The 13594-nt window shown below is 32.9% G+C and overlaps 1 protein-coding gene across 2 annotated transcripts; it reads right to left on the bottom strand.

The window, feature by feature from the left end:
• LOC107638349 (cysteine proteinase inhibitor) lies at window positions 10352–12963 on the bottom strand. 2 transcript variants are annotated; one of them, XM_016341583.2, is made up of 3 exons: window positions 12796–12963; window positions 12433–12631; window positions 10352–10598 (listed from the first exon to the last, which is right to left on the bottom strand). In XM_016341583.2, exons 1-2 carry the CDS (start codon window positions 12895–12897, stop codon window positions 12437–12439), a joined length of 297 nt encoding a protein of 98 aa, XP_016197069.1. In that variant the 5' UTR covers window positions 12898–12963; the 3' UTR covers window positions 10352–10598; window positions 12433–12436. The 2 variants fall into 2 exon arrangements, 1 of the variants encoding a protein (XP_016197069.1); XR_002360460.1 differs by lacking the exon at window positions 10352–10598 and adding an exon at window positions 10716–11787 and having other exon boundaries at window positions 12317–12631.

The raw sequence follows: 13594 nt of genomic DNA, 5'->3' as shown, positions 1-13594 counted from the left end.
TAAAAACCTTGCATGTTAGATTTTCAAAATAAATCATTTGGCACTTAATTTTCTCGCTTAAAACATGACAAGCGTCAGTTGAATTTCAGAAACTTAGGATGCTGGTGATATAGTTCATGCAATCCATGCATGTGAGAAGGGGAAAAGTTGGCTAAAAGAAAGAGGAGTTGAATTCCTCGATTTGATTTTTGCTTCCTAGATGGAAAAGTACAACTGCCCTTCCTTACGCAGGTCCCTATAAGTCTACAAGACCTCTATCATGGAGACCACAACATGGGAAGGTACTTCAAGAAGAATATCCAAAAGTTTAATTCCATGTTTGCGTTTATGTCAATGGCTGAAAAATTTAATCGTAGAATTAACAATGGCACGACTCCACTAACTTTCTCAATTAGTGGTTAGAACTATCATTCAATCTGAAGCTTGATCTCTACTAACAACAAAAGGCCAAGGCTTGCACAATTATATATTTATGACACAGAGAATGAAGTGTCTAATAGGACATTTGCCGTGAGATACACCATTCAAACTGACATACACAATAGATTATGACTTGCAATCCATTTAATATTCATATGACTATACATACTTATTAAGTGTTTTAACTGTATAACACACTGAATGTTTCCAACCATTCTAGATCTGGTGAAATAATCAGCAAACTTGAAATTGAAATCGTGTCCGAGCTCACGAAGATGCTGGACATCTGCAACCCTCTTGCCAAAAGCTTTTTCTTTGCACGAGACAGGTTCGATGATAAGGAACCTTCAAAAGTCAAAATGAGGTTGATTAGGAAGTTGGAAAAGGATGGAAGAGTATATAACTTACCCATTGCAATTGAGGTTGCCATCCTAATAGTAGGTGACATTGACGATTCAATCCTTGATAGAGATATCATTATTCAATCAACATCAAACAAGTTGTAAAGAATAGATGTTCTCCACCCACTGTACTTGGATCTTTGGTATCCCCTGGTATTTCCATATGGCGAGGATGAATTTAGAATAGGTATGGAGACGTCTACTCGATATGGTCTAAATGGTACAAAGAAACATAAGATGACAAGTATAAGAGAGTTCTTTCATACTGTATTCAGATGAGATACAATGAGCCCCCAATCATGTTAGAATCTAGGAGACTATTCTAACAATCTTTTGTTGATGCACTGCACTATGGTTGAGTTTGAATGCCTTAGTTTCATTAGAAATAACTTACCCAAACTAAGGGTGGACAAGTACAGTGCACCCCATGAGTCATTGGTTAGAGGAGAAGCAAGTGCTATTGCAACTGGCTAGAGGATTATACTGCCGAGTAGCTTCACAGACGGTTCTTGGTACATGTTTAACAACTGCAATGATGGTTTTACAATTTGCAAATATGTAGGTTATCCTAGCTTTATAACAATTACATGCAATCCTAAATGGGACGAGATAAAACATTTGTTCAAAGACACTGGGTTAAAAGCACAATACCATCTTGACATTGTTTCAAGGATTTTTAACATCAAGCTTAGTGAGTTGATAGCTGACTTTAAGCATGATCGATTCTTTAGTAAGATAACAACGTGTAAGTTTACTGAAATTTGTTAAATTACAATTGTGTAAGTATTAATGCCTAACAATCATTCAGTCTTTATAAATGTCTGCATTGTAGAATTCCAAAAGTGAGGACTTCCACATGCACACATACTACTACTTATGCATCCTCTATACAAGCCCAAGTCACCGGATGATAGTGACAATCTAATCTCAGCTGAGATTCCAGACAAGCTCAAGAGGCCCAAATTCTATGTAGAAGTTGAAAAGTATATGGTCCATGGTCCTTGTGGCAAGTATAATAATGAAATCCCCTACATGACAAATGGTCGGTGCTCAAAGTTTTATCCAAAGCCCTTTATATCAAGGACAATAATCAATGATGGCGGGTTCCCCAAGTACAAGAGAATAGATAATGGTTGGATAATAATAAAGAATAATACGATGCTTGATAATTCATACATTGTACCCTATAACCCGACACTATTGCTAAAATATGTCTGCCATATCAATGGTGAGCACACCTGCCAAACCTCTGCAATAAAGTATTTGTTTAAGTACGTGCATAAGGGAAAGACCGGGTAACTGCTTCTTTTTACCAAACCAATGTAGACAGTGAGTCTGAACAAGTAGTTGATGTAATACACAACTATTATGATTGTCGATATATCTTAGCGTGTGACGCATCTTCGCGTATTTTTGGTTATGACATCCAACAAAAGGAACCTTCGGTCATTAGGCTACCTTTCCATTTGCCCAATGAACACCCTATTGTATTTGTAGATTATGAAAACATAGTTGATGTAATAGATAGGGTTGATGGCAAGCTAACAAAGTTATTGACGTGGATGCTTGCAAATAGGTTATTTCTCTATGGTCGTACACTTACATACAGCCAATTTCTTAACAACTTTGTATGGAAGGATGACATTTCAATGTGGATGCCAAGGAAACAAGGATTCTCCATTGGTAGGCTTTCGCATGTTTCTCGGGGGAATGTTGAAGATTATTACCCACGACTACTGCTTAACATATAAAAGGGGGTGCCTTAGCTTTGTACATTTGCGTATAGTCAACGGGGTTGTGTACAATACCTTCAAGGAAGCATGTTAAGCCTTAGGGTTGATACAAGATGATAAGGAATTCATTGATGCTATAATGGAAGAAAGTGGATGGGCCTCTGGGAACTACATTCGTGACCTATTCGTCATCTTCTTACTGCCTAATAACATTGTAAGACCAGAGATTGTTTGGGAGCAGTGTTACCATATATTGTCTGAGGTCATTTTATTCACTCATAGAAGAAGCATGCAGTGAGTAGGTGTGGTCATCATTAGCATGATTTCTACGGCCAAAACGTTGTACGTATTTTCAAATCTCTAAATGTAACTAATGGATATTGTTGTTCATTCTTTTTGGTGGAATTAAAACTTTCTCAGGAACAAATTATGAACATGACTCTTGCAAAGATTGAGGACAAACTTCAATCCAATGGAAGATCCCTTAAAGAGTTTGACAAGATGCCTTACCCAAGTTTGGATATCGTTGACAGCTTAGAGGATCGTCTTCTAGTAGATGAGCTTAATTTTGATGTTGAAGTTCTAACAGAGGAGATCAACAACAACCTATCTAATATGAATACATATAAAAGGAGAGCATTTGACGTCATTATAATTGCAGTTAATGGTAATCCTAGAGGATTCTTCTTTGTGTATGGTTATGGTGGTACCGGTAAAACGTATCTATACAATACTTTATTAGCTGCAATTCAAAGCAAAAGGGACATTGTCCTAAATGTTGCATCCAGTGGGATTGCTTCTATTTCTTCCAAATGGACGCACAACTCATTCAAAGTTTAAGATACCACTGGACTTGAATGAGGACTTAGTGTGTTGCATTAAGCAAGGCACGTCTTTGACCAAGTTGGTTTGCAAATCCAAACTTATTATATGGAATGAGGCACCGATGCTCAACAAACTTTGATATAAAGCACTCGACAAATGCTTACGTGACATTCTAGAGGTAAGGTGGTGGTACTAGGAGGTGACTTTAGTAGATTCTTCCAATGATTCCAATGAACTCACATCAGAATATTGTACATTCATCCATCAATGCTTGGTATCTATGGCAACATTGTATTGTGTTAACGATGACAATGAATATGCGCTTAACAATTGGAGCAACTGCTGGAGCTATGGATGATATTGCTCAGTTTTCAAAATGGTTATTGGAGACTGAGGATGGCTTGGCTGGGAATTCTATGGACAGGGAGTCAAAGATACATATTCATCCAGACATCTTGATAAATGATTCAGTTGATCCCTTTGACCATATGGTTGATTTTGTATACCCTAACTTGTTGGATAATACTAAGCAGCCATCGTACTTTAAAGACTAATTCATCCTTGGTCCTACATTGGAAGTGGTTAATGATGTGAATACACTAATAATGAATCGTCTGGAAGGGGAGAAAAATATATTTAAGCTCTAATAGTTTGTGCGTTGAGGAAGGATGGAGTCAAACTCAGACATGATTACACCAGATGTTCTTAATGCTATTAGTTGCTCTGGTTTGCCACCGCATCAATTTACTATAAAAGTAGGTGTGCCAATCATGCTATTGTGCAACATTGTCCAATCCAATGTCTATGTAACGGGACAAGATTACAAGTGCGAAAACTAGGGAATCATGTCATTGAATGCATGACATTAACGGGAAACAAGGTTGGTCAAGTTGTCATAATATCGCGCATTAACATGATTCCTAGCAACCAAGGCCATAGTTGGGTTGTACTTGCCAAGGCCAGTTTTGCGACACAATCAACTATATATTGTGCTATCAAGAGTAAAGTCAAAGAATGGACTCAAAATGTTAATTCAGAACAATGGTTGCACGGTGACAACTTCAACCATTAATGTTGTCTATAGGAAAGTGTTTGAAAATATTAATTAACCAGTCATAACAATGATTATTCACATACATGTTAGAGTATATTGGTCAGAAGATTATATTATCACAGTCAATATCTACCATAACATGTCTTCTTCGTGATAATCCAATCTACATAATAACGGACGAAATTCATATTGTTCTAGACTATCACATGTAAAGCAACAACTACCTCAGTTGTATTAATTTTCAAAAAATTGATTCTTGACTGATTTTTGAAAATCACATACCCTTGTTGTGCCTTGCACGAGGTAATGCACTAGTTTAAAATTAAAAAAAAAATGGTGGTCCATTGTCCAGTTAGACTATCATTGACTAGCGTTAGTAGCGTGTGCGTGTGAACAATAACTTGAGCTGAATTTTGCTTGTTTGCCCAGGCAGGGGCCCATTATTAGGGAGACACACTACATTGGCGAGCCAACTTGTGAAAGATCACAAGCACACTTTGGTCGAGATAGGCAAATACAAAGTTCTACTACTTTAATGTCCTCACTCGAGTCACAAGCCAGCGTCACCAAAGCTTAGCAATTTACGTTAAAATCTCTATAATATATAAACAGGGTGATACTTTAACATATACAATATTTTAATGTAAAATTTAGGGGACCAACACTTTTATTAAAATTTGGTTAGCACTCAACAAGCTAAAGAAAAGTGAATAATCCATACCACTAGATGAAATCTCACACCATTAAAAATACCAATGATATGATTAATTGATAGCTATAAATCACAAAATTTACTGGTTCCTAACACTCCTCTAGTATGTAATCAGTTTTTCCACACCCATTTAACAAGAATAAATTCATTGGTTTGTCTTTACCATGTATGATTGCTCATGTGTACATTTTCTGGAACATATATTCTTATTATATAAAAGTTGATACCAATTTTTTGTACATTAGATTTAAGCTATGTTTCTTTTTTTAATGATGCCATATCATCAATTTTGATTACTTGGCAAAACTTTAGAAATTAACCAATCAACTTTTAATAAAATATTAAAAAAAATTAAAACCATAACTCCCATGCATAATTAATTAATTAATTAATTAATTTATTACATTATTATTCAATAAAAATATAAAGCATTAATTAAATGTAATAAATATCTACATTAGAAGTATCATAATGATAATAATATTATCAGAATAAATTTTAAGTTACAAAATATTTAAATTCCGTCCTATTTGACCTACTTATATATCATACATAAGACTTTTAACACAATCACTTCATTTTACAATTCGTAATTCACCTATGAAAAATATTTACAAAATAAAAATATTTATTATATTTTTAAAACAAATTTACAAAAAAAAAAAAAACTCTTATTACTTTTACTATTTATAATTTTTTAAAAGTTTTTGTAATACTTTACATATAATTATATTTTAAGATCCTTTTAACTATACTTATTTTAATATGTTATTTAAATTAAAGAATCAATTTAATTATTTTTCAATACTATTTGAGTTTGTATCACTCAAGACATTATCTAATAGAAGAAAAAAAAGGCTCTCAACAATATACTATTACTAAGATATTTATCCCAACAAAAAATACTAAACTCAACCCTTATTACAACAAATCTAATAGGTAATACTACAAAAATTTTATTTATTTAAAATATTATTTATATTACTCATTTATATTTTTTTTATTATAGGAATAAACTTCAAGAGATTAAGGAGAAAGAAAAATAAATGAATCCAAGGCACATGTTCAAATGAAGAATACACATACAAAGATGGAACGAAAAAGACAATAGAAAATGTATACAAGTTAACCGTTTAGAAAGAACATATCTTCACAAGAACATATAAAAAAAATAAGTCTAACAACAATCGAAAATAAAAAAAAAAGAACAAACACCACATAAAAAGACTAAATTCATCAATTAAAATAATAAAAAAATTAAAAAATAAATATTTATTAAAATATATTTTATACTTTTGTTGAATCCAACAATATAATATGTTTTAAATTTTATTGTTGAATCCAACAATGTGCTCCAAATGCTTGGTGAGGGAGGTAGAACCAAAGTGAAAAAGTTAGGTTTTCCAAGCCATGCTGGCAAATCATCCTTAGGTAAATTTGCTCCTTTCCTATGTCAATGTCAAATCTGATAAATTATGTCTTTCTCTGATTTTACTTTTTATATTTGTTATTTTGTTTTCATTTTAGTAAATGATCATCACTTATTTGAACATCGTTCAATGTTCTGTATATATCCGATTAACAAATTTACACGGACTATCTCTTTAATAGTACATTAAATCACCTTAATAGATATTGAAAATCAAATTGTTCTGAATATTTTCTTTCTTCGATTGGAACTCATCATAATTTTCTATGTAATCAAGAAACATATATATCGTTATAGAGTACTGTTATGTTAAGAATTGTATATTAACCTTAGTGATGACAAACATATTAAATTTGCCTATTATAACTAACTTCCTATTGTAAGCATTGTTGGTCTTATTTGAAAATCAATAAAAGACAATCAACCAGCAAGCACAAAAAAGTTGCTGCACTAATTATCAAGCAAAAGAAGAAAAAAATTTCTTATTCAATACTAACGGTCTTAACCAAGATATGTGCAACAACTATTTTAATAAGGGGAAAGAGAAGTGTTAGGGGGCCAGCAACTTTTGTGATTTATAGCCATCAAACAACCATCAATGATGATTTTAATGGTGTGAGATTGGTGTGAGATTTCATCCAATGGCTCACTTTTCTTTGTTGGTTATATGCTGGCCAGAATTCAATGAAGTTGCTGGTCCCCTAGACTTTTCCTAAGGGGAAATTATTCCTCCATGAAGAAGATATCAACATTCTTACATACGAAGATTTCGTCCAAGGAAGAAAGCAAGAAAACGGATTGAAGTGGTTAACCATTGAAGCTCGAGTTTTATTCCTTGTTCTTGAGTGATTTCTATATTCTCTATTGCCTAGTTTTATTCTTATTGAGATTGTCAAAACACAAGAGTTAGATTTCACAAAAGCAATATTTACTTTTGATTGAGTGTTGTTTGTTATAAAGTATGAGCTGGGATTAAAGTTCATATGGTTCCCCTTTTTTCTAAATTAGGTGAGCACTTAGACGCGTTCTAAGCTAGGTAGAGTTTAGGTGTGAAAGAGTTGGGTTAAACTCTTGTAATTGGTGATTGTAATCAAGACTGATTATAGTGGAAATTTCATGTAGTTTGTGGTGAAGACTGGACATAGGTTTCATTGTACTTCAAAATTGAAGCATGATATATTGTGGTGTCATTCTTTTTACCCTTCTCTTCTATGCATTTTCGTTATGAGATAATCATGAAATAATCTCCTGTTTTCTGGATTATGTATAATCAGTAAAAAGTTGTTATAATTTGTATTTCTTTGATTCAACCTCCTTCTCAAGTCACTATGAAACCTTCAAGTACAAATACATGTGCATACAAGTTTACAAAGGAGCGGAAAAAAGTTGCAGTCTGTGGTGGATAAACTATCTAAGGCCAGGATTGAATAGGGGTCTGTTCAGCAAACAAGAGGAGGAGATAATCCTCACCCTTCACCAAATGTTAGGCAACAACTAAGTAAAACATTAAAATATATATTCTGATTTTTTATTTTCCATGTTATTTATAAATATTCAATTTACCTATATGTTTGAAGGCTTAGTTTAAGATATTACTATAGGCGTGTTAGTGAAGGAGATTAGTTATTACTAAAAATGTATTAGTTCTTCCAGTGCCCAAGGTTGAATTTGCTATTTCTTTTTTACTTCTCACTCCCCTGTCTTCCAATTTTATTTCTTGGTTTGGTCTTGGGATTTGCACCGTGTTATACTAATTATTGATTGATATTTAGGATGTGAAAAAATAAATTATATGTTGAAGGAATTTGATCAATTTAGCATCTAGTTTAGGATGACAATTTAACATCTTATTTGATTTTTGATTCCCTCAGTCATGTTGTGGTTGTCAACCAATGTCTTGGATATGAACTCTTTCCTTTCCCATTTCTATATATTTCTTCTTCTTAACTATTTTGGTTTATATATGGGATTTGCGCCTTTTGTGGTTGAACTGAACATAAGAGAATTATTATTTCTCTTTTGCCTGATTCATTATGTTGTCACCAATCTCTATACTTTTGCTAATTATTTCAAGTTACAATATTTTTTACAGACAGGGGGTAGTATAGGAATATTTACCTGTTGTCCATCGACTACGCCTTTCGGCCTGATCTTAGGCCACCCTCCGTGGATTAAAATTCTAGATATCGGTTTATATAGTTCTAATGAACCGACATTAAATTTTGAAACATTAATTAATCAATCGTATCCTAGGGTGCTCGAAATAATATTTCTGGAATATTTATATTTCTTCTTTTTATTCTAAAATAGAATATTTATTCAGTTCTATTGTATGTTGTTCCAGCCTTCAAGGAGAGATTGTAACACTTGCTCATGTACTTTGATATGACTATACTTAGAAATTGGGTCATTCATTGGCTATATGTTCCAAGGTATTCGAAGAAATTTACACCATAATTGACGTTATAATGGTGATGTAAGTTAAAACCTAACATAAACTATCATTTTAAACATTCTCCTAAGTTCTGAACATGGAAAACTTTGATTACATTTTTATGGAGATTAAGATAATAAATGCATTTGATTACCTTGCTTAGGAATTACGAGTTAATTAAGAAGAAGATTTGAAAAGTATGTCTGATATTTACACAGTAGTAACGCTTCAGACTTTCAGAGGAATACATCTTGAGGAATGAATTTGTATTTGCTATTAATGGTTTGCAATAGATTTCTTTTTGTATGTCTTTTAAATACGTGAAACACATGTTTTTAGTCTCAGTTTCAGTCTTCCTTAATTTAGTCTCAATTTCAATCTTCTTTTCAAATGCAGTTTTAGGAGTTTGTGTGTGTGTGTTTTTTTTAAGCGTGATTGTGTGCGAGAAAGAGAGATTGGGTAGAAGGGAATGAGGGGTGAGGTGATCATGTATACATAAGGGGCAGGAGGTAGTTTGATAATTTTAGATATGAGGAGCGTTAGGAGCCAGTAATTTTTGTAATTTGTAGCCATCATCAATGATATTTTTAATGGGGTGAGATTTCATCTAATGATGTGGGATTACTCACTTTTCTTTTACTTGTTACATGCTGGTCAAAATTTAATAAAATTGCTGGTTTCCTACACTTTTCCTTTAAATATTTAAATCAGAATGGAAAAGATTAGTTATATACTTGAATTATTATTTCAATAAATAGCATAAATGGCTCGTTTTGGCCCTTAAATTATGTAAACAATAAAGAAATACAATAGAATTAGAAAACTTAGATACTAATCGTTGTTTTAAATTAATTATTTTCACGTTTCATATAAAAATTAACCATAAATTATACGCCACTAATTAAATTTAAATTTAATTTAAAATAAACTGAACTTAATTATTGTCAACAATCAATGGTATAATATAATTATCCTTAATTTAATAAAAAATAACACTAAATTAATTAGGATTAAGTTTCTAAAATTTTGAGATGTTATACTTTCCAATGCTACACGTTTTTAAACTAAGCATTAAACGGAATAGCAAGGGACTTAGATGAATTCAATTTCATAATACTATCTCCCCCTCTGTTCTCTCGCCTTTCCTTTGGGTGAGGTAATGCCATTTCAAAATTGTTATTCATACGTTAAAATCAACCACTAATATATTTGTGTATAAATATATGTATGATTTAATTTATTTATATGTACTAATAACTGACTTTAGTGACTAAATTTTGGTATACACGTAACATATTCGAATAAACTTTTGGCCAGTAAATGTATCGCTTACAATTTTCGCATAGAAAGTCAAATTTCGTGGACTTTGCGTAAGGTTATTTGTTTCATATCAAAATATTACATAAAAGTTCTAGCAGGTAATCATAAGCTGCCAAATGCATACACCGCGCTCACTGTTATGAATTATGACTTCAAATATTACATCGAGGTAAAATAGTTGTCAATGTGTATCATTTATTTTATACATAACACGCTTTGATATCTTGATATTTTCAACTTGTAGCCAAGGTAGTCACCATCTTCAATAACCTGAAAATTCAAGGAAGAAATTTAAAAACCCCAGGTAAGCCAGCCAGCTACAACCTAAGTATAAAACTAGATTTGAAATTGTCTCATTCATTTGAGGGAGATTTGAAAACACAATGCAAGTTTAACTGACTGCTAAAGCTAACCACTGATAAAGTCAAAAACTTGCTGGACTAAGTAAGATCCATAAACATATCTATAAATAAAAAAAAATCTTATTTATTTAAAAAAATCCCAATAGTGAGGCAACATTTTCTCTTTTCCCCCTTAAAGAAAAATGAAAATAAAAGAAAAAAAAAAATTGGTGAGATATTTTGAGAGGGAGTAAGCTTGGCTGTGATGTCTTTGCACATGAACTCATACTCTCACAAGGTAATACCTCTTTTCTCAAAGCACATTATTATAGATGTTTTGGACCTTAGAGTCGTGGGTCGAGGCTCTGAATCGCCCTATCTTAAGGAGCTCTACATCAAAAGGCTCAAGTTGAGTAAAGTTTCACTTTGATACTTGAGTTTATAAGCACCATCACGTGGGTCTCTGAAGATTTCAAAAGTTGTTCACTTTGTAAGCTATTTTAGTCTTGCTATTAGATGGATCTACTAATGCATCATGACTATGTCAGCAAATTCATAATGAATATTAAAAGAGTCCCGTGTACAATGGGCTATATGAGTTACAAAATGAACATCCCTCATACTATCTAGAATAACTATCTGAGTACTAGGGATAATAAATGTCTTCCCAAAAGCTTAAACTGATTTTCGGGTTCACCAAGGATCAAACTCTTAACCTTTCGGATCTAGAGTTCTTATACCATGTCATGATACCACTCATCCCAAAAAGCTGATGGGAAAAGGTAACACTAATGATTATATCTCTAATACTCCCTAAACCTCCATTGTACACATTGTACAAATATTTCATTTGCTCCTCATACTTTCTCATATTAAAATGACAATGAGAGTTTAATCTTATGGATCAAAGGAACCTTTACTTGGCATAAAGCACAACAACCCCATTTTCCTCCAACTAGAAAGTAATTAAACTCACACTCTAACTAGTTCAGATTTTAAGGCAGCAATATGATGGAATCCATCAATAGCAGAAGCATTACAATTAATGACATGATAAAGCCCTGTATTCGACCAGAAACTAATTGTAAACTTAACATCGTTGTCTCTCTGATTCTTTCCATTTCATTAGGGGTGAGCACGGGTAGCGGGTACCCGATTACTTGTCCGAATCCAAACCAAACCAATTAAATTAGTTCTAAAACCAACGAGTAATCAGGTCCAACTCGAACCAAACCGATAGCTTTTGTTAGTAATTGGTTTGGGTGTCGGTTTTAGGGGTGCAGAATCCGAACCAACCCGCGAACCCGATCATATATTAATTAAGTAAAAAAAAATAAAAAAATATATATGGCTTTTTCATTAGACAATGATTATTCATTATTAATATGTTTGTATTTTAATGAGTTTGATGTTACATGTTTATTGTACTTATTGAATTTTTAAGATAAAAATTTGGTTTTTTTTATGAATTTCAAAGCGGGTACCTAATTACTCGAACCGAACTAATTCGTTCTTAATCGGTTTGATTTGGTTCGGATACATGTACAAAAAAATACAAATCCAAATCAAACCAAACCAATTATATTTTGATCAGTTCGATTCTAATTTTACCGTAAACCCGAACCAAACCGACCCGTGCTCGCCCTTTATTTCATTCCAAACTTTGTTTCCAAACTAATTGCAAACATAATAATAAGCACTTTTAATTGTTACTTTGAAAAGAAAATTGCAGGCAGGAGGAATCATGTAGTGCAATAAAATACCTGGTTAAGCATTGGAGCCATCACCAGCAAGCTTGAACTCCTGAACCTCCTTGAAGTTCATCCATGGCTTTTCCCACACCTTGGCTTCATAAACATTCTTACTATCACCACTTGCTGCCTCCAAAGTGATGTGGTGCAAAGTCCCAGCAACAACTTGCTGCTTAGCACTTATAACCCTCTTAAACTCGAGAAGGCCATTCTGCATCATCATTCCCAATTTAATTCGTCACATTAGATAAAAATCCAAAACAACCACCCAAATTATTTTAAAATTAAATCAAAATCGAACACTAATCATGATCAATCATACAAAACGAACCAAAACCAGAGCCAAAGCGATGATCGGTAGAGAGAGAAAGAAACCTGTTTCTTGTTGTGTTCATCGACAGCAAAGCGAGCAAGACTATCGATCTCGAGGCTGTTCTCGTTTCCGGCTACTTCGCGAGGTGCACCCACTGCTGCCATTACGCTTCTTTCTCTCTGCTTTGTTTGTGAATTGAGAGAGTGCCTTGGGCTTCTCTTTTTATTTGGATCTGGCTGTGGGCCCCAACAACATTGAGCATCGGTTCTGCTGCACATTTTTTTTGTTAAGTTATTAGTGAGCCTAGACCTCAAAATTTTTAGGGATTTTTTTTTATTTAAATTAAATAAATATAATATTTACTAAAATAAATAAATGTGAAAGAAATTATCAGAATATATTTTTAGTCACATTTTCGAGTAGAGAGGGTCAATTTTCAAAATGACTATATTTTTTGTGCACTTACCTAAGGTTGTGTAGGGTATTTGCGCGTAAGTATCATTCGCATACATTGCACTCGAAATACGCGTATTTTCTGATTTAAGGTCAGTGTGAGATATAGTATAGAATTAGAAATAGCGTTTTTTTTCTTTTTATTTCGAATACACGGTCCCAAATCAGAAAACGCGCGTATTTCGAGTACAGTGTATCCGAGATATGCTTATGTTCATATCACGGTTGCATTCAAGATATGGTTTACAAACATCTTATTACAACACAGGATCAGTGTACTCGAGTTATAGTTATTTTAGAGACTAATTTTTTATATCTAAGATCTAATTGAAGATGTATTTTGATAATTTCTTTCACGTTTATTTATTTTGGTAAATATTATATTTATTTAATTTAAATAAAAAAAAT

Source organism: Arachis ipaensis, chromosome B04 (assembly GCF_000816755.2).
Source record: "Arachis ipaensis cultivar K30076 chromosome B04, Araip1.1, whole genome shotgun sequence".
Taxonomy (NCBI): Eukaryota; Viridiplantae; Streptophyta; class Magnoliopsida; order Fabales; family Fabaceae; genus Arachis; species Arachis ipaensis.
This window is presented reverse-complemented; position numbering and strand designations above follow the sequence as displayed.